Raw genomic sequence first — 25,972 nt, 5'->3', positions numbered from 1 at the left:
TCGTTTTCTTCTTTGACAGTGTTACTGGCCTAGAGGACTGGGGACACTATATAGGTGATATATTTTGATGTTTGTAAGGCTTCTGACACAGTCCCATGCAGCAATCTCAAAACCACACCAGGGTTATGTGGCTTAGACGAAATTACTGTAGCCCATGCCCCCCCATCCCCTCTTGGGTGTGGTGTCCCTGTGGGTGGCCCCATTGCATGGTGTGCCCCCCTGGGGTTAGGGCATGGCGCTGTCCGTGGGTATAGGTGCTGACAGGCACTGATGGCCATGCTGTCATCATGGGACCATGCTGTGGCTGGGCAGTTGCAGGTTGGGGTTCACTAGGGGTGTGTGGGGCCCCCAGTTGTGTCTGGTGCCCCCATCCCGTGGCCTGGGGTGTGTGCCCTGTGGGGTACGTACCTGACCATCCACTGCTGCGGCCAGGGAAACCCTGGTAGGAGGACGCCTGGCTGATGCTCTGGGAGGGGAGATCAATGAGGAACCCCCCCCCGGCTGCTGGACCCTTCCTCTGCCATCCCGCCATCCCAAGGGCTGGCTCCTTGGGTGGGCCCCGGGGTGCAGGGCTGGCCTCTGGGCTGGACTGCAACTCCAAGGCCTGCTGGGACTCCTCGGCTGTGGTGTCCAGTGTGGCCGGTGGGGGAGGTGGCATCCCAGGGGCACAGGATGGCTCTGAGCTCCCTGTAATAGGGGCAAGTGGCAGGGGTGGCCCCAGACCGGCTGGCCGTGTCCCAGGCCTGTGAATAACCCTGCCGCAGCTCCTTCACCTTGCTCTGGACATGATCCAGAGTGCGGGCAGAGTGAACAGGGGTGGCCAGGCCCTTGGCCAGTTGAGTGAATGCTTCTGCATTCCACTGCTTTCTACCCAGCACTTCCTTTTCACCCCAGAGCCCCAGCAGGTCTTGGAGCTTGGCCTCTGTCCAGGAGAGGCCCTGCTGCTTTTTGGCCCCCTGCCTGGCAGCAGGGGGCCCTGGATCCCATCGGAGAGGGAGCCCTGGGGGCACTCTGGGGGCTGGATGGATGCCGTGGCGCAGGGTGGATGGGTCGGGGTCCATGGCGGGCGTGCAGGGCTAGCACGTGTGTGTGCTGCTGCCTGCACGCTCTCAGCTTCCTGCCACAGGAGATCCGGGTCCGTGGTCCTTTAAGGGCTGCTGTGCGCAGTGATCGTAGAGCCCCTCAGGGGATGGACAGCACGTCTCAACCTCTCAGCTGATTGCTGCCATGGAGGACTCCGCTATTTCGAAGTAGTGGGACGTGGATCATCTACACACGCCCGACTTTGACATTTAACTTCAAAGCAGGGCGCTATTCCCATCTTCTGATAGGAATAGTGATTTCAACGTTTCGCCACCTAACATCAATTTCAACGTTGAAGTAGCGCATGGTGCATGTAGACGTGATGTGCGCTATTTTGACGTTGTGCCGGCTATTTCAAAATAGCTGGCTAGTGTAGACGCGGCTTTAGGGAGGAAAAATCAAATGGGCTGCTATAAATACCTGACTAGGCAGTAGTGCAGCTGAAAAGAGGCAGGGAGTTGTAACAGACCAGACTGGATATAAGTCAACAGTAGATCATCTTTAGACTGGTCCTTTTCACAACTATTTCAGTCATCCTTTCAGGAGAGATGCCTACCTTACCAGTGTAATTGCTCATCCACTAAGAACCCAAACATGCTCTATTGACATTTTGAAGGAAAATTTCACAGTGTAAGGGCTAGCAACTTCATTATTATAAAAGAAAAGCTTTACCATGGATTATCTTATGTCCAGCTGAGCTGCTCTGAGTTGGCCCAGTTTGATCCCATTTTCGGGAGTCAGAGGTTTGGGTGGGCATAGAGGAGTTAAAATGCATATTCATGATTATACTCATTCAGTGAACGTGAGCATCTGCTGCTGCTGCTTTCACAATCTTGGAGTCTGTCCTACAGCAGATGTCTCTTTTTTTGTTTGCAAGCCAAATTCACTTGCTTCCCAGGCCCCTGATTGGGGTTTAATCTCAGACTTTAGCTGAATGAGGCTTTATTGAAATGCCTGGGGCCTTGCAAAAAGATTGGAATCGGGCAGCCAATCAGCTTCCATAGCCCTCAAAAGCAAACAAACAATCTGTCTGACATGAGCTCCAGTTTTAGTCTGCTACCTCTGCCTTCAATCTGAGGAGTTTCCATGCTGCTATATTAATTAGTGACATGGACAAAGTCTCACAGCAACTGCAAAACAGAAGCCAAAGTGGCAAAATAGAACTTGTCACAGCTGTTATTTTCCAACTGCACTGTTGACATCACAAGGCCCAGGTGGGGTTGGGGGTGGGGGTGGGAAGCTGTACTTGCTGCAAATTGAGATCAGGCTGGTGGATTAAACAATTCAAGCGTGGACTTTTGGAGGCCCTTACTTTTCAAAGTACTCTTCCTGATTTACAACCTTTCCCTGTGTACAGGGACCAGCTGGGAGAGTTTCATATCATTTTTGTGTCACCTCATCTGATAGGCAGTAGCGGCTGAAGTGACAAAATCTGGCGAGAGGTAGCGCACTCATCTGCATAGTCAGCCTCTTCCAGGAGGCACTAATGTTGACCTCCCGTCCTTCAAGTGATGGGGGAATTTCAGTGTCACTTCTACCTCAAGAGCATCCCGCAGGTGGGAAACTGAGTTAAGTGACTTATGGAGGTCACCCAGGAAGTCTGTGGATAGGTAGGACTAGCTTGCAGGTATGAGAAACTGGGATTAGGTGGGAGGTAATATACACCTATATAAGACAAAGCCCTAAGTATCCTTTAAAAATGGCACAGCTGGTCATCTGATCTGTGGGAGAGATGGGGACTGAACTTCGCAATTCAGTCTCACTAGTCATTCATGCACATCTGTATTGTCTAACCATTCTACTACCGAGGCAAAAACTCAGGAATACCTTTTGGAAAGAGCATTTTAACAATGGTTTTTATGTTTGAATTTCCCTCTCTTTTTGGTTGTTCACATGAAATTTATGGCCACAGATAAGTATTGTCACAGTTAATCATGGAATCATTGCAACAATTTAGAAAATGTTTGCTCAAAGTTGTTGTAGCAAGCGCAGTCTGAAGCAGGTTAAATAAGTCCATAATAAAGCAACAATGTGTAAAGCAGGTTAGTGTATGAAACATTCTTCTGTTGGGCACCTTGAAAACTACTGCAGATTTAGCTTTAGAACTGACAGTAAAGTAAAAAGACTTTACCACAAGACAGCTGAAATATGCAGGACAATGTCTGTTAACTGTCTTATGAACACTGGCTACAGAAGAGCACAAACAATGATCTGCTGCATTTGAAATACAGTGAGTACAGACAAGTGTCATAGCAGTGGCTCTCCACCTTCCCAGGCTCTTGTACTTCAAAGGGTCTGATTTCTCTTCCATAGTCCAACTTTCACCCCACTTAAAAATGATTTACGTAAAAAAAAAAATTAGACATAAGACTACCAAAGTGTGACAGCACATTACTTAAGAATGGCTTATTTTCTCATTTTTTACTATATTATAAACCGATTGGAATATAATTATTTCACTTACATTTCAGTGTGTCTATAGAGCAATATAAACACATCATTGTCTCTATGAAACGATAGTTTGTATCTACTTCGCTAGTGCTTTTTATGTACCCTGTCGTAAAACTAGGCAAATACCTAGATGAGTTGATGAACGCCCTGGAAGGCTTCGGTGTATCCCCACTGGTCAAGAACCACTGTCATAAAGGTAGAAGAGGGCAGGTAGACAGGCCACTAGAGTTGTGTCATGGATATACACATTGGGTGTGATTGTTTATACTGGTGAAACTCACTGGAGATTCCTCTGGTTTACACTTGGGAGAACCTTGCCCTGGATCATCCCCATTGGAAAGTGGTAATCTGTGAGAGGCTGGCGCTATTAGAGAGGTCCTACCACAGCACAGATGTGGAGAGAGGAAGAGAGGAAAAAAATTGCCCTATGACCCTACAACTGCTACCAACCCCTGCCCTTTCTGTGATAAGACCTAAAGGTTCAGCATCGGGCTAGTCACCCATCAATGGACTTACAAATAGAAGGGTGACATAAAGACATCCTACTCATTATCGAGTGACTTCCAAGAAAAAGACACTGGTGTAAGTCAGAGAAGAATTAAGATCCAGTACCTTAAAGTGAAAATAACACTTGTCAAACAGCCAGAAAAAACTTGACATATTTTTCTAAGGCTCATGGACATAATGGCTACGTCTACACATGAAGCCAACATCGAAATAGGCTATTTCGATGAATAACATCTACACGTCCTCCAGGGCTGGCAACGTCGATGTTCAACTTCGACATTGCGCGGCACCACATCGAAATAGGCGCTGCGAGGGTACGTCTACATGCCAAAGTAGCACACATCGAAATAAGGGTGCCAGGCACAGCTGCAGACAGGGTCACAGGGAGGACTCAACAGCAAGCCGCTCCCTTAAAGGGCCCCTCCCAGACACAGTTGCACTAAACAACACAAGATACACAGAGCCGACAACTGGTTGCAGACCCTGTGCCTGCAGCATGGATCCCCAGCTGCCACAGCAGCAGCCAGAAGCCCTGGGCTAAGGGCTGCTGCCCACGGTGACCATAGAGCCCCGCAGGGGCTGGAGAGAGAGCATCTCTCAACCCCCCAGCTGATGGCCGCCATGGAGGACCCGGCAATTTCGACGTTGCGGGACGCGGATCGTCTACACGGTCCCTACTTCGACGTTGAACGTCGAAGTAGGGCGCTATTCCGATCCCCTCATGAGGTTAGCGACTTCGACGTCTCGCCGCCTAACGTCGAAGTTAACTTCGAAATAGCGCCCGACGCGTGTAGCCGCGACGGGCGCTATTTCGAAGTTAGTGCCGCTACTTCGAAGTAGCGTGCACGTGTAGACACAGCTAATGGTCCAAAAAGTGTGGTTTGAAAATTGCTTAACTGATTCACACAGGTAATGAATGGATCACAGAATGGACATTTAAGTAGAAGCAGTGATTCAAGATGATTATTCGGATGGATCCATTCTCTTGAGTAATTAGTAAGAGGGCCAAACCCCAAAGGAGGAGTAGAAATTAAAAATGATTGCAAAACTGTTTTCCCAGATTAAATATCAGATGTAGAGGTTAAATTCAGAAAATTATTCTGACTTAAGATACAGATACTAAAAGGTAGGCGAGGTCATCTTTTATTGGGTGAACTTCTGTTGGTAGAAGTGATGTTTCTTCTCAAGGTCTGGAGAAGGTATTCCAAAATGTCACAGCTAAATAAAGGTAGAACAGATTGTTGAGCATAAAGCGTTAACTTATCTGCAAAAGACCTAGATTTGTGAGCCGTCAACAGTTCTGCAGTTGTAAGACAAAGGATTAGTGGGTTACACATGGTTGTAATGAATGCAGTCTCTTTACTGAGTTTGTAATTTTCAGTGTCTAGCAAAGTTATGAATTTCAGCTCCCAGGTTCATCTTTTGAAGGTGTTATGCAGATTCCCCTGGAGGACAAAGACTGAGAGGTCAGATAGAGAGTGAGAGTTTTGTGAAAACTAACCACTGCTACATGTTTGTAAGATACAGAAAACCCTGAAAGTACAAAGACAGATAACAAGTCAAGCATACAAAGGGCCTGTATCCAGCACTGTTTTTACAGCAATTCATAATGTGACCCTTTCCAAACACATTTTTCTTTATCTGACAGTTGAAAAGAGGGGGATTAAACCCATGCATCGTCCAGAGATCATGATGTCTGATATCCATTGTCTCATTGTGAACTGATGGCTTTTGCCATCTTGAAGTATGGGAACTCATTCGAGGATCGCTACTTTGAAAATCATATTTTTGGTGGATTGATCATTGCTGCACTGACCAGCAACAATGGTCTTACAGATACCTTTGCGGTCAGCATTTAGTGACTGTGGTAAAAATATATTGCTCCCCAGTGTGTGTGATATGTCTATTTATCCCTTTACCTAGGCCCTTATCTTCAACACTAGATATGAAATATCCATTCTTCATTGGCCATTCCACTTGTGATCCAGGGATAAAATCTCAGTTTTTAAATTAAAAAGCAAACAAACAAACAAACTTTGCATTACTCATTTCACACTGGGAAACTACCGCAAAAAGAATGAATAAAAAAACATTTATTGCAGACTATGGTAAATTTCTTTGACTGCCTGAACTACAGATTACAATACTTATCCCAGTAGTGCATTATTAGCCATCTCCAATAACCTGATACATATATATAAATATTTTGTTAGTAACCAAAAGGGGAAGTTGTTTTATTTTTTTCCTGATATAAATGTCAAAAGCAACTGCTATAAACAAACAAGTGGTTTCAAATAAATATGGGTGCAAATCATTTTGATAGTGTAACAAAAGCTACATGCATCTGAACAACCAATTACAATGTAGTAATTAGTATATAAAACCCCCAACAAATGCTGTTACTGCTGATAACACAGGCACTCCATGGGAAAGTAGGCTCAGTACAAAAATCTGCAATTAGGTTAAATATATACAATTAGTTTATTGAGTGTATAGATAAATATAAATGTATCTGTGCACAGTAACTGGGATTGAGGCACTTATTCAAATTACTATACACAAAGCCCCTTTTTAATCAGACGGGCAAATGTTAATAGACCTCAAATGATCTTGGTGAAACCCGAAATCCTGGAGCCATAACAAAAAGGCATTCTGCTACTGATGTATTTACATCCCACTGAATTCTAAGAAATCCAATTTATTAATTACGGCACAAATCTGGCAGACCTTACACTGAAACCAATGGGAGTTGTGCAAGAATGGATTTCAGAATTTGACCTCATTCACAATGGTCTATTTTTTCAGTGTTCACTTCCTCCCCAGCCTTTTTAAATTAGCAGCTTTGATTCTATAATGTCTTCTACAGTGTATTAGAAACACTAAGGGCTTGTCTACACCACCACCTTCCTTCGAAGGAAGGATGGTAATTAGGGTGTTGGGAGGTTACTAATGAAGTGCTGCTGTGCATAGGAAGCACTTCATTAAGCAAATTCTCCCCCATGGCAACTTTTGAGGAGTAACGGGACTTCGAAGTTGCCCTGGCACTTCCAAGTATCGGCGGGTGAGCTGCAGCTAGACGTGTGCCAGTACTTCGAAGTTTAAAAGTTTAAAGTTTAAAGCTTCAAAGTTGCCACGGGGGGAATTTACTTAATGAAGTGTTGCCTATGCACAGCAGCACTTCATTAGTAAACTGCCAACACCCTAATTACCATCCTTCCTTCGAAGGAAGGTGGTAGTGTAGACAAGCCCTTAGTGTTTTAATCCCCAACGAAGCAAAGGCTTTATGTAAACTGGAAATGGATACATGCTCAGATACCAGGCCAGCACTCTAAGGTTGCTGTGCTGCTTTTTATTTACAAAAGTAACTGTCACACTGTTACACAGTCCTCTGAGTAATTAGTAATTATGTTTGGTTGTTTAAAGTAATTACTACACTGTCTAATAGGCTCAGTAGTTGACTTTTAAATAGATGGATCCTGGGATGACTTCATAAAAAGAGTAACAAGAAGATCTTGTATCAGTCTTACCAAATGGAATTCCTATTTATTAACATTCAACAGCAGAAAAATAGCTTGAGTGCTGAATCCCTGATTTCTATATTATATATATATTTTTTAAAATTACTTCTCTGCTTGTAAAAAAGGCCCATGATAAAATACTGAAATATGCTATTCTTTACATATGTTCTATTTTACCATGGAGTAATTTATTGCTGGTTCTCTGTACATGGAGAAAATTTCTGCATTTGGTTGTGTGTTATGCCCATTGATTTCCGTGGGCTTGGTGTGGCAGACACAAAGGCACATTTGGCCCTAGACAGTTGGTGCTACTTACCTACTTCTGCAGGTGAGGTCAAAATAAAAAAACAGCTGCCAGTTAAATCTTTGATCTGCCGTGAGTTGTAACATGGGTCTCAGAAATGCAAACATCAGTAAACACATAGGGCAAGTCAATGGTGAACTTAGCGAGAGAGAGGTAACATGAGGTGGCTCATGTAAATAATTGTTTCAGGCCAAAACTGTTGGTAACATTTGAAGGTCATTATGCCTTCTGGCTGATTTAAACAGGAGAAAAGTATATTGGCTCTCAGCATATATCTACACTGCAATTAGATGTTTGTGGCTGGCCCGTGCCAGCTGATTCGGGTTGCCAAGGGCTCAGGCTAAGAGGCTGATTAATGGCAACGTAGATGTTCCAGCTGAAGCTGGAGCTAAGCTCTGAGACCCTCACATCTCATGGGGTCCTACGGGACAGGTTCTAGATGGGCCTGGGCCAGCACCTAACTGCAGTGTAGCCGTAACCTGGAGAGCACAGAAAGTGTCTTTAGATCATACAGCCCTATAGAAAATACCACAAGAAATTGTGGGTTAGATTCTAACCTCAGTCCCAGGTACAAATCTAGAGTAATGCCTCTGAAGCCAATGGACTCGCATCAGTGTAAGCCCAGAGTAAGAGAGATTCTGTGAGTCTACAACAGATGCAGAGAATGTTGTAGAAACAGCACAACGAGTCTGTTTCTGTTGTTGCACTGGTTTACCTCCATTGACTGCAGTGGAGTTACTCCTGCTTTCTGCGAGTGAGAGAGGACTCAGACTCTCTCATAGGAAGGCCAACTGCCCAGGACTGTGGAGATGACAGGGCTTGTGTGGGCCAGCAGCTGCAGAGACACCTTTTGGGTGGATCAGGCCCTAACTGGATAAACACTGTAATGAAGCACCATTGATCCAGTCTTCTGCAGAACATGCTGCTGTCATATTACCTTAACCAAAAAGAGAGTCCCACTAGAATTATTCTTCCAAAAGTAAAATCAGTCATAAAACATGTTTCTCGAGAGACACAATTATGTATCAACTTAATAAATAAAACTTGCTCCCATAAAATGTTTGTATTTTCTTCCCATTGTTGCCACTTGAAGGCTACACCTACACTAGCCCCAAACTTCGAAATGGCCTCGCAAATGGCCATTTCGAAGTTTACTAATGAAGCGCTGAAATGCATATTCAGCGCTTCATTAGCATGTGGGCGGCCGCGGCACTTCGAAATTGACGCGCCTCACCGCTGTGCGGCTCGTCCCGACGGGGCTCCTTTTTGAAAGGACCCCGCCCACTTCGAAGTCCCCTTATTCCCATGAGCAGATGGGAAGTTTGGGACTAGTGTAGACACAGCCGAAATGTGGTAACTGCCTAGCAAGCGCTGAATTCTAGATCACAGTTCATAGTCTCAGTTCAGACAGAACCTTGTCATCTGCATTTTAAATCCTAAAGTTAGCCCTCCTCCAGAGACTTAATTGCTACCAACCCATGCACATATCCCACCATTGAATGTGTTCTTACAAATACAATTTACTGTACAAATACTTTTGTAATCCAGTACATTTGTAAGAGGATGCAACTGTCCAGTGTTTGTAAAAATCAAGCTTCCTTTTCAGCATTATCATATTCTTTGGTTTTAGATAAACATAAATAACATAAGAAACAGAAGAAGAAAAAAAAAGTCAGATCAAGTAGCTGTGAGCTCCCAGCAGAGACAGTGTAATACACACTGGCATATGTGCCTGCTTATAACTCAGTTGTGACCAACCTAATTGTCTTTGGAAGAAATGTACATTAAACGCAAGCGATACAATTAATCACTGGTGTAACTTAACGAAGCCAAAGGACCTCTGACTGGGATGAACCAGGAGGGAGGATTTTCACACTCTACAGACTGAAAAAAAAACAACAGCAAGGACGTTCTTTGTGAGAAACCATTCAGAACTTGATTGGAGAGTGCCAGCATTGTGCCCCCACGTAGACAAGATTACGGTAATAAGCAACTTGCTTTTGTATTGCAGAGAGGGTCCCACGAGCTCCTTTGGATAATTTCTTCACTTTTTAATACACCAAAACCACAAACAAAACAAAACAAGAATCTCTTCCTTGTGATGTTGTTTCTTACAACGTAGCTTAAGTGCATGACGTACAGACATCAGGATTGCCTACTGTGCAACACAGGAAATTTGTGATGGATTCTTCCTTTATGTCTGACTATAATAGCAAGGGTGCAAATCATTTTCAAGTACTGAGAGAGCCATATGATATTTTAATTTCCATGTGTGAAGGTGACCTTCTGCTAACAAGGAGCAGTTCAAGTTTATCTGAGGCACTCTGGAGAGAGACTCAAATCCCATGGTCTTGGAATCAAACTTCAGAGCTGTCACTATTGTAATTAGGTGGTGGCATCATTGGCTCACTGCTCCCTGACCCCTTTGCAACATCTTTCTTCTTGGAGCTCTGCCTATGCTTTAACAGCAAAATAATAATTGCCATTAAACTGATAGCAAGTAAAATTGCAGCAGTTCCGCCAACAATCATGACTACGCTGACCTCTGGGTTTCTGTTATTCAACTCCCGAGGCAGAATTCCACTGACTGTAACTTTCTGTAGAGGGATTTGTTTTTTGTTGGTGCGGTCCAAAGCTATGTGCTGAATGTTAGTTCCTCTCTTGTTTTCAATGCCAATTTCTTCAGCAAGCTCAGGAGCTTCTTTGATGCCCCTCTTCTGACGTATCTCCACTGAAGTTCCTGGATTCCCACCGCTGATCAGAGTGTGATACTGGTACTCCACACTTCTTTTGCCAATACCTCGGTTGGCACTTTCTTTTGATCTCACAGTGTAGATTGTATGAATATACCATTCTCTGCCCAAAGACACCTGGAAAACAACATTTTGTTCAACATTACCCACCTCAATGAATTTGATTAAATACACACTAAGAAGTAAATTGCAAATTGTTTCATCACCTGATCCTGAAATGGCTGGACAACACTCCTGAGACCCACACTCAAAGTACATGGTACATGCCAATTTGCCCAGAACCCCAGCAAAAATTGGCGATTATGCCATTGACTAGACACCGGGTCTGGAGCCCAAATCCCTCCACAGCCAGCTTCCACTGCTTCCTGGTACAGGTGGAGGAGGACATATAATGATTAGGCCACTTCATGTTTGCGGTGTTGTTGTAGCCATGTTGGTCCCAAAATATTAGAGACACAAAATGGATGAAGCTTCTGTTGAACCAGCTTCTCTTGGTGAAAGTGGTGAGTCTTAAGACCTGAAGAAGAGGTCTGTAGCTGAAAAAATTGTCTCTTTCATCAGCAGAAGTTGGTCCAATAAAAGATGTCTCTTGCCTCTTGGGAATTTTGTGGCTAGGCCATATTTAGTCTGAACAGATTATTTAATGACTGACACCCCAAGTCACCAATACTTTCCCACAACTTACTTTTGTCCCCTACTGCCTTCTTTATACTGATCTACCATTGTCTCTTGCCATGTTCACTGCACTGTCAGTTTAAGAAGCCAGAACAAATTACTAGATTATTACTGGAAACCGAATCCTTAAATAGCAAATGGGAATTTACAATCTCTTTGCACCAAACTGTCAAACCCTTACTTGGGTGAGCAATTACTCATTCAAACAACTCCATTGGTTTTAACAGCATTCCTCACATGCTCAACATTTGCAGCAGTAAAAGTATGGGCTCCCCATTGTTTTTTCTACTAATTAGTTATTTTTACCGTTACATGTGTTTTGCAAATGTTAAAGGGTCAAAGTAATATTTGTAAATCAAGAGACTGAACATGAATGAAAAATGATATGGCATTGAGGAAGTAGTTGGATTCCTCATGTGCTCACTTTCAGACACTGCAGAATGGTTGCACAGAAAGTGATCCTTTTTTAGTAACTTTAAATAGCTGGACCTTGCTGAAATACACTTTCAGCCTTAACTCGGGAAATGTTTGATCTTGCCAGGTTTTTTGTTTTTCAAGTTTTTTAATTACTATGAAAAAGTTTATGTTGGGTTAGTGTACACAGTCCAGAGGAGAAGAGCCCTGCTTTGAAGGGTCTTATAAAGTGCACTTAAGACCTTATCCAGCTCCAGATGAAGCCAGTGGGATTCTTTCCATGAAGTTTCACTTGAGAGACGTTCTGCCCTGTGTGCCCCTTCCAAGTTCCCTCACCTCATCTCCATCTCAGATGTGAATCCCAAGAGCAGCTAGCACAGCTCCATGCTACTCCTAGTACTCTGTTCTCCAACGCCCACCCCGAACTCTTCCTCTCTAGATGTCCCCTACCCATATCTTGCCCTCCCAGTGCAGAACTGGAGTAAAGCACAGGTCACTTCATCACAATTTACAAGCAATTTTAAAAAAAATCTCTGCTGCGTACATATATACACAACAGCTTTGTACATGAGTGACCTGGGCTATAGCCTCATCAAAGAGCAAAATCAAGGGGAAATCCCACAAAAACAAGACATAGGGAGCTTCAGGTTCAATCTCCATGCATATTCTGGGCCCTTTTCTCATTTACACTGCTTTACATTCATGCAAATTAACTGTCTTCAGTGCAGTGATTCCAGATTCACACCAGCATTGGTGTCCTTATTCCAGTTTACACATCCTTAAATTCAGTATTCTTACAATCAGCTACTTCCTTATATGACGCTGGATTCTATTTTAGATTTTTAAGACAGTACACGGAGTCCTCAGACTTATGATGTCCAACTTGCACCAGACACCACTGGCAACACTTTTCAATTGACTGCCCATTTTGCCCCTAAAACACTTGTTTTGGCTTTAGGATGAAAGCTGGCATGCAGAACAGCAAACATTACATGACAAACCAAAGTCAATCACTGATTTTACTGTTCAAGCTTTCTGATTGGCTGAACCTTGGATCAGAAACCAATGAAAAACAATTGTTAACGCTACCATGCAACAAGCTACCCTGTACATGAAAGCCAATCACAGAGGCAACAGCCAGGGACGCCATTCCAACTCTTTTCTGGAAAGTCCAAGAAGATGTGATTTGATATTTTTATTTGAATGCAGTTTACCAAATAAATAAATTGATGTTGCTATATCAGTCATCGTAATTCATTTAATACAAAAATCTGGGTTATTGTGGTGATTGAGTCCTATGGGGAAAATCGGCTTCAACTCACAACAGAATTGTGGGGCATGAACAGTGTCATAAGTCTGACACGTCCTGTATTCTACAGGCTGACCCTATAGTGCTCACCTGGAACAGTGGTGCTGAGTCTACTCTAAATCCATCAGAGCCAGGTTGCTTGACTAACGGAATTGCCTCAGGATCATCTATTGCTAGTCTTGCATTAAAAAGCACATTCCCAAAGCTTGTGGCTTGTGTCTCTGGCTGAGCCTTGTCCTAAACAGGGAAAGAGGAAAAAATAATTCTGATTGTTAAGGCACACGAACCTCTGCAAAGAAAGAAGTAAGCTTTTCCAGGAACCTAATCCACACGCACTATTTTATGTAATCTACTGCATTCACCAGGAAAAGGGTGCTCTTCAGAAATATTGTGATTATGTCTTACTAGCACTAATTTCCTTTACATTTGAGGATTTTTGGCATAGGAATAAAAGGGAGAAAAATTCTATAGTTTTTTCTTCCAAGGGAAAAAACCTTCCAAACCCTCTTTAGAGATTACTATAAAAACAGGCAGAAACCCATTCTTTCCTCATTTCAGCACTGTAAGATTATTTGTAAGTAGATGAGGGCTCAAAGACACTTGAACATCTCTCTCCTATAAATAGGGCTCTCTCCTCAATGCCTAACTTTCCACCCATGAAGCTTGATGCCCTTGTCCATTATACATGAAGTGGCTTCTATGATGAGCTGCAGAATCTTCTGCCAGCTCAAACCACCTCGCTGACTCCCTGAAGGAAATGGAGCAGATATCTGGCAGGGGCAAAGTTTTCCTCCTATTTTGACTTGTGATATAATTTTCAAAAGCATCGAAGTAGCTTTAGGACCCTAAGTCTCAGTTAAAGTCAATGGGACTTAGGGTCCTTAAGAGTAAGTTGCTTCTGAAAATGGGACTTGGATGTTTTAGAAAATTTTACCCTAGTTCTGCAGGTGATCAAACAACTGCTCCACACTGGAAAACCACAGATGGTTCCTGGAAACAGCCCCTCTTGATCTGTCCAGTAAACTGTCCTCTGCTGTTCCAGCTCTGGGTCATGGCAGGAGGCGTATCTTAGAGAGAACCTGGGGACCTCAAATTTACATGTATTCCCTTCACTGCACCTTCCCTTCCAGGGAAGATTATTCCGCTTTGGTACAAGGGATACAATTCCCAAGGAAATGCAGAGAGCTAAAATGATTCAATATTTGAGCCAACCCTTCTTGTCTCATGCACTGATTGACCCACCACAGTGACTCGACTCCTGTTGACTATTGTAAGAGATATCACCGCAAGGCTTCTCACTGTACTCCTAAACTTGCAGACACTAGGGTCGATATTTATAAAGTGTTAGGGGCCCATTTTAAATGTGATCTCTTTCTTTCAGTGATGACTGGGTACCGTGTAACATGAACATGAGACAGCAAATTCTGCCTTCAAGAGAAAATAATTTAAGCAGTGTAAGATTAAGGTGAAGACAACTACTAGAGCTTCTCACTTATGCTGTTGGATGCTACAGAATCTCATCCAAAAAAATCAATGTAAATAGAAAAGAAACACTCAAAACTGGGGAGAAATGTTTCGGAAAAAAGCTGCTCCTGACGGATGCTGGAATGAAAAGAGCAGTCTTAACTGAGCAGCAGACTCCTCTTTTTCTCTAAATGTATCAAGATGTCTGTCTGGATGCCAGAGCCATTACTTGATTACTTCTGGCAGGGCAGACCAGGTAATGCAAATGGCAGGTGTTGACAAGTCCAAAAGCACTGAGGGAAAACGGTGTTTGAGAAATGAGCAGAGATGGCATCACAGCCTCCTTCAATTTGCCTCCACCAATGCAGAAATGAACAAATAATGCTAACTGATATAGGGAATTAAATCCCAAAACAGGCCATCTCTCTGTCCCAACAAACACCCAAGGTCTCTGATTTGTCTCTTACACCTTGTCAACATTTGTATAGCTCATTGTAGCAATAAAATTTCATTCAACTGAAAGCTCTCACTGTTTCCATTTAATAAGAAGTATCACCTGTTCCTAAAAATCAAAGTTATTCTGTTCTTGTTACTTCTGGTGCAGGTTTTCCTGTTTTGAAATGTACAATATACATAGGCTTGGCAGATTTCAAATATATATATTTAATAATTTTGATGTAAAATGCTGATGCTTTTTTATTTTTATTGACTGAAATTTTCACATTTGTGGGAAATTATGGGGCAAGTCAGACAATATGGGGGTCAAATAATCACGTAGTGACAACGGATCTTGCAATTCAAAAACTTAAAGGTTTAAAGACAAATTGTCAAGGTCACAGGTCAAAATACACAAAGTAAATATCCTTAAACCCAACTCTAAATCAGAGGTGGGCAATAATTTTTGCAGAGGGGCCACTCCGTGAATTTTGGTACTGGTTGCGGGCTAGCTCTGGAACCCCTGGGGGGCAGGGCCTTGGGCAGATGTGGGGAAGACTAAGGGCTACAGAGAGAGACAAAGAAGAGTGTGTGTGTTTGTGTGAGAAAGAGAAGCGCTGTGTTAGACACAGTCTTTGTGACACAAATTGAGTGCATGCTGCAGTGTACGTGACAGTGACTGTGTGTGGCACAGATTGGGTATGTAAGTCAGTGACACAGGGTATGTGTGTACTAGCTGCTGCTGGGTAAGTTGCTGAGAGAAGCCGTCCTTCTGTCTCTTTAAGGGAAATCTGTCCTGCTCTGTTGTCTCCCACATCCTCTGATCTGCACTCCTGAGTGAGCCACTTCCCATCCGTATTTCAGACTGGAGCAGCTCCACTGTGTGTCTCACCCTTCTCTGATCCCTGTTCTGCAGAGATGGGGCACAGGGGCAGGGGAAAACCCTGACTTCAGCACTACCCTCTCCCCTTTGCCACCTTCTGCTCTGCACAGCTAGCATAAGAGCAGCTCGGCTGGAGACGGAACAAGGTGTGGGGAAGGGCAGCTGAACACATGCTGCTGGCTGTAAGTATGCACGCTCTGTTGATCAGCTGGGTGGGCGGAATGAAATGCTTGGCCAGCCACATTCAGCCCCCGGCCTGATTTTGCACGCCTCTGCTCTAACAAGTTCTCAAAGCAGCACTTTTCTTAATTTGCTTACATATAAACTTATTATGAATGGAAATATTTTTGGAGGTTGTGTGTGTTCAGTGAAATCAATGTTCATGAAATTTTACTGATAAAAATCGAATCCTTCAAAGCCAAAATGTCTAAAACTATATAAGTAAGATACTATATTGTTATCTTACCGGCCCAAACTGTAAGATATGCCACAAGTGATGAGACATCCTGGAAGAGTTAATTTTGTTGTAACCTGGTCCTAGGATAACAATACTATGCCCTAATGGAGCTGTAGTGGACTAGAACTGAAGCTGAAATTAAGAGACACTGCAGCAGGCTGAAAACAACATACAAGCTGCGTCTACACGTGCACGCTACTTCGAAGTAGCGGCACCAACTTCGACGTTAGGCGGCGAGACGTTGAAGTCGCTAACCTCATGAGGAGATAGGAATAGCGCCCTACTTCGACGTTCAACGTCAAAGTAGGGACCGTGTAGACGATCCGCGTCCCGCAACGTCGAAATTGCTGGGTCCTCCATGGCGGCCATCAGCTGGGGGGTTGAGAGATGCTCTCTCTCCAGCCCCTGCGGGGCTCTATGGTCACCGTGGGCAGCAGCCCTTAGCCCAGGGCTTCTGGCTGCTTCTGCGGCAGCTGGGGATCTATGCTGCAGGCACAGGGTCTGCAACCAGTTGTCAGCTCTGTGTATCTTGTGTTGTTTAGTGCAACTGTGTCTGGGAGGGGCCCTTCAAGGGAGCGGCTTGCTGTTGAGTCCGCCCTGTGACCCTGTCTGCAGCTGTGCCTGGCATCCCTATTTCGATGTGTGCTACTTTGACGTGTAGACATTCCCTCGCTGCGCCTATTTCGATGTTGGGCTGAGCAACGTCGAAGTTGAACATCGACGTTGCTGGCCCTGGAGGACGTGTAGACGTTATTCATCGAAATAGTCTATTTCGATGTCGCAACATCGAAATAAGCTATTTCGATGTCGCAACATCGAAATAAGCTATTTCGATGTTGGCTGCACGTGTAGACGTAGCCACAGTGTTGAAAATCTGAAAAAACTACATACTTTTTTGATTAAAAGCAGAACACTTACCACAATCTTAAATCTATATAGGAGGGATGGAGAGTCGGCTAGACAGCCATATTCTGCATTCGGTGGACTGTATTTGGGTACATATCCATCTGCTCCAGTGCACAGGAAAACCTTCTCAATGCTACAGTAGAAGGAATCACCCAGGTTCTGTACTGGATCCACCATCACACGACCATATATAACATCACCTGAAAACAAGCACTGTTTCAAATACATCATTCTGTATCCAAGTCAGTCAGACAAGTTGATGGTGGTCAGATACTGTAGTATAGGAACAGCAGACTACAAGAAACAACCCTTTTAACAAATTGCTCTCAGTTCTGAGCTGTGCTCCAATCCCTTTATGCTGCTCTAGCAACATAAATGGACTGGAACCCAGGTGGATTTTCCCACCAGGAATCTTGCTGGCAGTAGAGAATGGGTTGCATTTCATGGCTGGTGTAGTCCTACAACACCTTCTTGCAGCATTTCCAACTTAGGATTTTTCTAAGGGTCAGGAAGAAGTGTGATCACAATGCATTGTGCTCTGTCTACTCTGGGCCAGAAGAATAGACCATAAACGGCCATTCGAGGCCTCTAACTTAATGCAGCCTTTTAGGTTACTCAGGAATTAAGTGGGTTGCAACTGAACACGTAAATCAAAAGTAGCAAAGGTATGTAGAGGCAGTTTGTCCTCTCTCCTGCCCCATTTTAGACTGCAGCCTGTTGCCCTCTAAAAATGAGTCTAGAATAGCAAGATATCCTCTTATATACCAGTAGGACCTTGGCCACAAGCCGTAACAACTTGCTGATACTTACACTGGTAGCACTTGGCACTCAGAAAATGACACCTACTCTGTGGGAAATCATTCCCCTGTTTCCACAGAGGTATTTTTTTCAACTCTGGCTTCTTGACACTTGATTAAATCTGTTCACACTTAACTTTGCCAAAATAGAGGAGAGAGATATGGAACTGTGAAGAGTTTGTGCTGCCTGCCAAAATTCAAGGCAGATTTTACTTGCTAAGCCCATAAAAGACTTTCCAGACTGTCAAAAATATGCACCAGAAGAGTACTGCGAGCAGCATACTGGGGTATTCTATGTCCAAAAATCAAAACATAAACATCTGAGTGATTAGGATGCTGTGAATTCGCCTGGAGGGAGATATTTGGCAATGTCATTTATTATATGTTTTATAGAAGAGCCTGAAGGTTTTGACAAAGACTACAGACCAACTGTGCCAGGCATTGTATAACCACATATTATGAGACAGAACCCAGAAGAACTTACATTCTAAATAGCCAAGACAAAGGTTGTCTGGGTGATTTACCAAGAGCACACACCAAATCAGGGGCCAAATTATACATAGAACCCTGGTCTACTGAGTCCCAGTCCAGTGCCCTATCTGCTGGATCTGGCTGCTCCTCCTTGCGATGTGAGCTTAGACTTTGAAAGCATGAATTCCTGGGCTCTAATTTCAGTTTTGATTTTGATTTCAATTAAGGGGACAAATCAGTTAATCTGCCCTGGCTTCCCATCTGTACAAAGAGAAATGTTAAAACTTACACTCACGTGTGTGTCAGATACTGATATCTCAAGCAAAAACTTTGGGTCAGAGTTCATAGGCCAAGGCATGGGGACCATCACTTCAACTCCTCCAGGAACCAAGAGGAGGGCTAATTAAGAGGAATCACTTAGTTTGTAAACACCTCTGGAGACGCCCACATGTACTGCTACACATAGGTTTCCCAGAGACCAACAGATTAAAGAAAGGGCTTCGGGCATATAAAATGGCTGAATTTAGATTGATTTGGGACATTCTCTTTCTGATCCAGACACTGGACAGGACTTTTTATGCATAGGAGATCCCAATTCATGAGGAAAGGTCGGAAAGGCTTTGGCCTTCTATGGCTCTATAAGACTGACGGGCAACTCCTGGTATGTTTAGTGGGAGCTTAAATCTGTTTCATTCTTTTTATATGGTTTCTCTGTAATACTTTTTACCTTAGGAATAAAACACATTTGCTTAGCTAGAACAGTATGGTAACTTTTAACTACTGGCAATACCTAGTTTGTACTCAAATCACAGATGAAGACCATTATGTACACTGGCTTACTGGGAAAACACTGTAAGGCAGGGTATGGAGCAGCCCTAAAACCCCCAGTCAGAAGGAAGCAGGACAATGGTGTGTGTCCAGAGATGGGTGGTAACTGGAAACAAGAGAGCTGTCTAGGCACTCCTGAAGTGAACTGTGGGGGTGGTGGAGAGGAGGTAACAGAGGTGCAGTTAACCTGATACTGTGACAGCTTACCTTTACGGATGTTGTTAAAGGATCAGCCATGTTTTTGATGTACTCAGAATAAGAAAACTGGTATAATGCATTATTACTGCTACCCTGAGAAGTCAGCAACCACTGAATAGGTTTAACCTGGAATGGTAACCAGCAACATTGCCAATTCTCATTAGGCACAGCAAAAGCAGAAAGACACTTGATAGTACGTGGCTCTAACTGATAGAGAATCTTGATGGTGTGGAACACAGTGGTAGGTAAGGGATGTTGCATAAAACTAGCCATCATCTATGGACAATGTTACCTTCTGTGAAAGTAACATCACTCCCCTGCCCAAATCCCATCGATCCATCAGATAACCAGAGAGTCTTCTTAGAGAGCAGGAACAGCTGGGTATTCAAGCTGAACTCAGCAGCCACAGGGTCGCTGACCTAAAATACAGCACAAAGCTTTTCAACATGCAGTCATTAATCTTATGTGTATTCACCCATATGAAAGTATTTACCATGAAAAGGCACTTTTTACACTATGCATTTCTGGTCACTGTTGATAAAAATCATTTGTAATTATGCCTAACACAGTAATACCCAGGTCAGGCCAATCCAAACTGGGGCTGTGCACTCTACAGGCAGAATACAGAAGACATACTCAGAGTCTGAACTCTAAAGCCGTGTCTACACGTGCACGCTACTTTGAAGTAGTGGCACTAACTTCGAAATAGCGCCCGTCACGGCTACACGTGTCGGGCACTATTTCGAAGTTAACATCGACGTTAGGCAGCGAGACGTCGAAGCCGCTAACCCCATGAGGGGATACAAATAGCGCCCTACTTCGACGTTCAACGTCGAAGTAGGGACCGTGTAGTTGTTGCGCGTCCCGCAACATCGAAATTGCGGGGTCCGCCATGGCAGCCATCAGCTGAGGGGTTGAGAGACGCTCTCTCTCCAGCCCCTGCAGGGCTCTATGGTCATCGTGTGCAGCAGCCCTTAGCCCAGGGCTTCTGGCTGCTGCTGCCGCAGCTGGGGATCCATGCTGCATGCACAGGGTCTGCAACCAGTTGTCGGCTCTGTGGATCTTGTGTTGTTTAGTGCAACTGTGTCTGGGAGGGGCCCTTCAAGGGAGCGGCTTGCTGTTGAGTCCGCCCTGTGACCCTGTCTGCAGCTGTGCCTGGCACCCTTATTTCGATGTGTGCTACTTTGGCGTGTAGACGTTCCCTCGCTGTGCCTATTTCGATGTGGTGCTGCGCAACGTCGAAGTTGAACATCGACGTTGCCAGCCCTGGAGGACGTGTAGACGTTATTCATCGAAATAGTCTATTTCGATGTCGCTACATCAAAATAAGCTACTTCGAAGTAGGCTTCACGTGTAGACGTAGCCTAAATATGCTTGAGGTAACAGGTGGCACAGAAAACAGTGGAGGGGCGAGAGTGGGGCGTGGCAGAAGAGCAGAGCAATAGGAATACAAAGTTATTAGCTACGGAATTTTTGATAGTGTGTAGATTAGCACGGCTTCCTCTTTGTTACTTATTAGCTAAGGGTATGCTTAGGAAGTTGCAGTCTTGGTTTTTTTAAAAAGATAAATGAACACAAGATAATGAAGAATCACTAACAAAAGAGTAAATACAAACCTCATCTCATGCTCTTGTGTGAGGCTGAGGAGGATTAGTCATAAAAATCCCATAGGAAACCATCACTAAAAGCTATGCAGCTGATGTATTCGGTCCTCTTCAATCACTTTCCCACAGAGCAGACTTCAAAATGCCAAAACAGCAGGATTTGCTAACCAGAAACTTACAACTGAGGCTCCCCTTATAGACCAACTGCTACTCTCCATGGAGATGAAACTTAACACCACTGTTTATAGAAGATATTCCGTTCCAATTTGCTTGAAAATTTTCAGTTTTCATGCAGGGATTCAGGCTTTAGGAGTGAAAGTCCTAGAGGTTCAAAATTCAAATGTCTCACCCACACAGCTGGGTTCCAGCTTATAGCCACAAGCAGGTGAAAGAAAATCAAGAGTGCCTAAATTAAACTTTTCTTTCAGACAGCATAAATGCCTAATAAATAAGAAACTGGAAGTTTAGTCTTGGCTGAATACATTTTCGGTAAGTAGCATTGAAATTTAGCCTCGTAACTTACTGTACTGTTAATGAGACCCACATAATAAGTTATGCAGTTCCCATTAACACTATATATATATGAACAGTGTAGAGCTGTGTCTATACCCCCAACATATCCTCTTAAGTCTATCTAGTTTTTTCAGTTTCACATGGCTGTCTCACAGTTGCACAGACTGACTTGTGCTTGTTACAGAAGTAGTTTATGCATAGAATTATTTTTATGATAGAAACACTTTAAATGAAGTTTTGCAATAATATAATAATATGTAAAAACTATTTTGGGTGAGAGAAGTATCCCCTTATTTGCTTTTACTCTGTCATTCACACCGATATCAAACTATTGTCACTGTGAAAGGACAGTTGGTTTTTTTTTAAATGGATGAAGAATATTGTAGGAATTCACTGAAGAGCACATCCTGCCCCAACCTCAGAGGCCCTCCTACAGCAAAGCCACTGTGATCACAATTGCACAAAGGAGGAGCAGAATTTGGGGAGGTTATGCTTGGGTTATACACCCCAGTGCAGCATTGATCCTAATTCTTCTCTGAAGGAGGTGTGGAGAAGGCATTTGAAGACGGGAGAGGGTGGAGTAGATGTTTGAAAAAAATGGAGGAATCTCCAGCTCTGTTGAAACAATTGTTTTCCTAGGAGGGTGTTGGAGTGCTTCTTATGAGGGTACTAGGATTCTTTCTTCCTGACTCTACAGGATAAAAATTTGAAGTAGGCCATGATATTTGCTAAGAACCACTGTTCCAAAATGGAGTCTGGTAAGCTCCCCTCAACCCCAGCCATCTGGGGAGGGCATCCCAGTTGATGTACAAGTCCCTAGGCAGCCACATTCCAGGAAGGGACCCTGTGGGGAGGGTAATTGGACTATAGTTAAAGGGCGACTGACATGATTCTTTCACTAACTTCTGCTTTGATCCTGTATTGCTCACCTGCTTTGATTCTGTAGAGATAACATGAATGATAATGTCCCTATGAAGATTACATCAGGATGTCAGATGAGACATCACTGCTCTACACATCAGTGTATTACGGATGAGATATCACTTTATACATCGATGTTGGGGACTGCATTCTTCAAAGGACTTGTTGTTTGTAGATAAAATGTTCTGTAAACTGTGCACAGAAACTCTTTGTAACTTCCAGATTGTTTGTTAATTCACATGGACTGCTCATTGATTGTTCATTGATTATGCTCATTTCCTTACAGTCTGCTCCTGTCCTTTCCTCTGCCTAGCAGCTCTCTATATAACCAATCACAACTTGATGCCTGTCGGTGCATTCTCAAACTCAACCAAGTTCAGAATCACTCCGCCAGCTGCTTGTAATAAACCTTGTTGCTTCACATACAGTATCCAGACTTTATTCCAACAACTCCAGGATAGTGAGGTTGGAGGGGAGACTTGCCTAGTCGTGAAGTTACCCTGTCACCTCAAAGAAATCCCATGAGGACCGGGAGAGAAAAGAAAAGGATTCAAAAAGTTTTTAACAAGGAAATGTCAAAACAAAGTATCAGAATGGGAAGCACCCTTCCCAGGTGACAGTTTCTTTTAAAAAGAGCTCCTCATTCATTTGTGGTGCAAACAATTCCTAAGGGAAACAGCACAAAAGTATCTGTGGTGTTATTCTACTTTTATTAAAAAAAAAAAACAATTGGAAAAGAAACAGGCAAGTCCATCAGAATAGGAGGCTAGGCAGGGGGAGTCAGGAAAGACTGGCTCTGTTCCCATTTCAACCTCGACAGACTTGGACTTCGGGGCAAGTGACTGAGGGGCTTGGCCTACACGTTGCTACAGACTGGTCGAGGTGTGTGATCTTTGGAGCATTCCTACATGTTGTGCGCTAGCTGCCCCAGGAAGTCCCTGCAGGTTGAACTCAGAAGTACCTCGTTTGTGTTGATGCAGTCCTGAGTCAAACGTGACTTCATTAACACACACTACGTATGGTCCATGTGGTGAACTTAGAGGACAACATGTGAGAGTGCTTTACTTTTACAACGCCCACAACCCAGACTGTGTTGCCGTGTAGACAAGCCCTGAGGCCCAGACTGCGATACCTGTATTCAATGACTTCAGTAGAACTATTCATGGAACAAGGCACTATCCCAATTTGCCTTCATCTTCACTTTTTGTTCCTCCTCCTGTAAAATGTGGACAGTAAGGCTCACCCACCTTAGCTGAGCACTTAACAATCTTAGGAATCAGTGCTAAATGTCATCTGTTTATATAGCTGTATTCCTATATTGGTGGCAATCATGATCTTGATGGTACAGGTTTGGAAGCTCATTCTAGTCTCCCCTCCATAGTTATATACCCCAAAATCCACAACCAAAACTGGAAACTGATATTCCTATTAGCTGTCACAACATAGTGGCCCAAGATCACCTCTCTTGAGGTTTTTAAGTCCTGGCTGGACAAGGTCCTGGCTGGGATGACTTAGTGGGGGTTGCTCCTGCTTGAAGTAGCTGGGCTGGACTAGATGACCTCCTGATGTCCCTTCCAGCCCTGTGATTCTGCCTCTAGGCTGAGAGACACTTTCACTCCCTCAGTTGTCCCTCCAGGCCAAGGCTGAGTCACCCAGGTTGGCCGGCGTGAGCACTCCACATTGTCACTGCACATTCTGGATCTATTCTGTGGATAAGGAAAGGACTCCAGCCTCCAGGAAATTCAATTTGCAAACTTCATGACTACTCAGGACATTTTTAGAACTGAAGTAAAAACCATACGAAAAACGTCTTTATGATACCTGTTGGAATCGGATATCGAGGTCAAATGTGATCGGCTCTCTAGGATTACAGATCACTGGTATACTGTACTCCTGGCGAGGTACAGTGGTACAAGCTATCAGCTTCACTGTGTATGTTCCAGAATAGTCTCGTACCTGTTAAAAGCAGAGGAGAAACATGACACTTCCACATCAACGGGGACAGAGAAAACCCAGGAAGGGAAGGCTGAGGTTTTACCGCAAAATCTGAAACAAAGCTCCACTGCTGCACTGGCTGGTTGTAGGTTGGTTCACTGCGCAGGAGGCTGAGGCTAAATGTCAGGCCTGGGTGATCAGCTGACATAACCATGGAGCTCAGAGAGGAGGCTAGAAGGATGTCAGCAGACAAGCTTGTTAGTTTAAATGTTTAGCCACAGATTCTCAGAACCTGAAGAGCCTTCTCAACGATTCATAAGCCACAATATAATGGCTGATGCTAATACATTTACAGTGCATCAGTTTTTTTTAACCAAAACAAACAAAACCAATCATAGTCAACACAGCTGGGCCTTCTTGACTAGTGTTCAAAAACCTGATAAACAATGTCCTCTGGAGCCAGGCAACCAAAACTGTCCAAAGATTAAATCTAAGGTTACATCTACACTAGGCAAAGGAAGTAGACCACACACACAATTCTAGCTATGGCAATTGCATAAGTAAAAATTGATGTTATCTGCACTCAGCTAACTTGGCTATCTGTACTGGGGAACATTGATGGGAGAAGCTCTCCTGTTGACCTTCCTTACTCCTTGCTTCTCATGAGGAGTACTGGAGTCAACTGTGATCCCCTGAGAGGCTGATTTCACACGTCCATACCAGACATGCAAAATCAAACTCTGGACCCCTGAATGGGTTGATCTTCTGGGGTAGTGCATACATAGCCTAAGAGAAAGGCAGAACAGGGCGAGCATAATGGCTAAGATCTATGATCCTTCCCACTTTTTTAACTTAGAATGCCAACCCAGGGAACGGAAAACAATTTCTACTGGCACTGTAACTCTTTCAGCTTTGCCCTGGATGTGAAAGGCAGTATAGATTTTAAAAGGAAAAGGAGGAGCAAAACTGCTATAAAGCCCTTTTTTTGGTTAATGAAACTTAGTTAAACTAAAATAATTTCATTAGTGATGCAATTTTCTTCAAAACACTCTCGTATATGATCTTGTTTGGAGGTTTTGTATGTATTCAGGTGTGCTTATTCATCTCCAGCATTCACGTCCAGAAATAAGCTAGGATCCCAATCCTGCACACTATCTGTGACCTTACACCTGCGTGTAGTCTAAGCGAAGTGACTGGAGCACAAGGGTCAACCTGTGTGGAGTAGATTGCAGGTTCAAGGCCTCAGTTATGATTAAGGGCCAACAAGCACTTTATTGACAGAAAAAAAGATACCGGTCACCCACTCTTTTCTACTCTTGAAAAGGTAGTTATGATGGTCAGATCCTCATTTAGTACAAATCAACATAGCTCTGCTCAAGTAAATGGAGCTACCTCAATTTATGACAGCTGTGGATGCAGTATGATGTATTTGAAATTTATTACAAATTCTGAATTATGTGAGTAGAGCAATGTGATCAGCTTGGAGAGAGGTCCACAACTTCATTCAAAATCTTTTAGTGGTCTTCAAATGGAAAAAAACAATGTT

The 25,972-nt window shown here is 43.7% G+C and overlaps 1 protein-coding gene across 3 annotated transcripts in view; it reads right to left on the bottom strand.

The window, feature by feature from the left end:
• Window positions 1–25,972, bottom strand: part of FREM2 (FRAS1 related extracellular matrix 2) — a 208,271-nt gene that overhangs the window by 5,184 nt on the left and 177,115 nt on the right. Inside the window, exons 19-24 of one of the 3 annotated variants that reach the window (XM_074987017.1) lie at window positions 24,530–24,657; window positions 24,313–24,447; window positions 19,746–19,872; window positions 17,172–17,359; window positions 13,105–13,251; window positions 6,982–10,733 (exon numbers count right to left, since the gene is read on the bottom strand). In XM_074987017.1, coding sequence (XP_074843118.1) covers window positions 10,221–10,733; window positions 13,105–13,251; window positions 17,172–17,359; window positions 19,746–19,872; window positions 24,313–24,447; window positions 24,530–24,657 — 1,238 coding nt within the window. In that variant the 3' untranslated portion in view covers window positions 6,982–10,220. Of the gene's footprint in view, window positions 1–6,981; window positions 10,734–13,104; window positions 13,252–17,171; window positions 17,360–19,745; window positions 19,873–24,312; window positions 24,448–24,529; window positions 24,658–25,972 lie in introns of those variants that run through there. The other 2 variants (XM_074987027.1, XM_074987035.1) reach the window with 2 other exon arrangements.

The sequence above is a fragment of the Carettochelys insculpta genome, chromosome 1 (assembly GCF_033958435.1).
Source record: "Carettochelys insculpta isolate YL-2023 chromosome 1, ASM3395843v1, whole genome shotgun sequence".
Classification (NCBI taxonomy): Eukaryota; Metazoa; Chordata; order Testudines; family Carettochelyidae; genus Carettochelys; species Carettochelys insculpta.
Note: the sequence above shows the minus strand (reverse complement) of the source record. Positions and strands in the feature narration are given on the sequence as shown.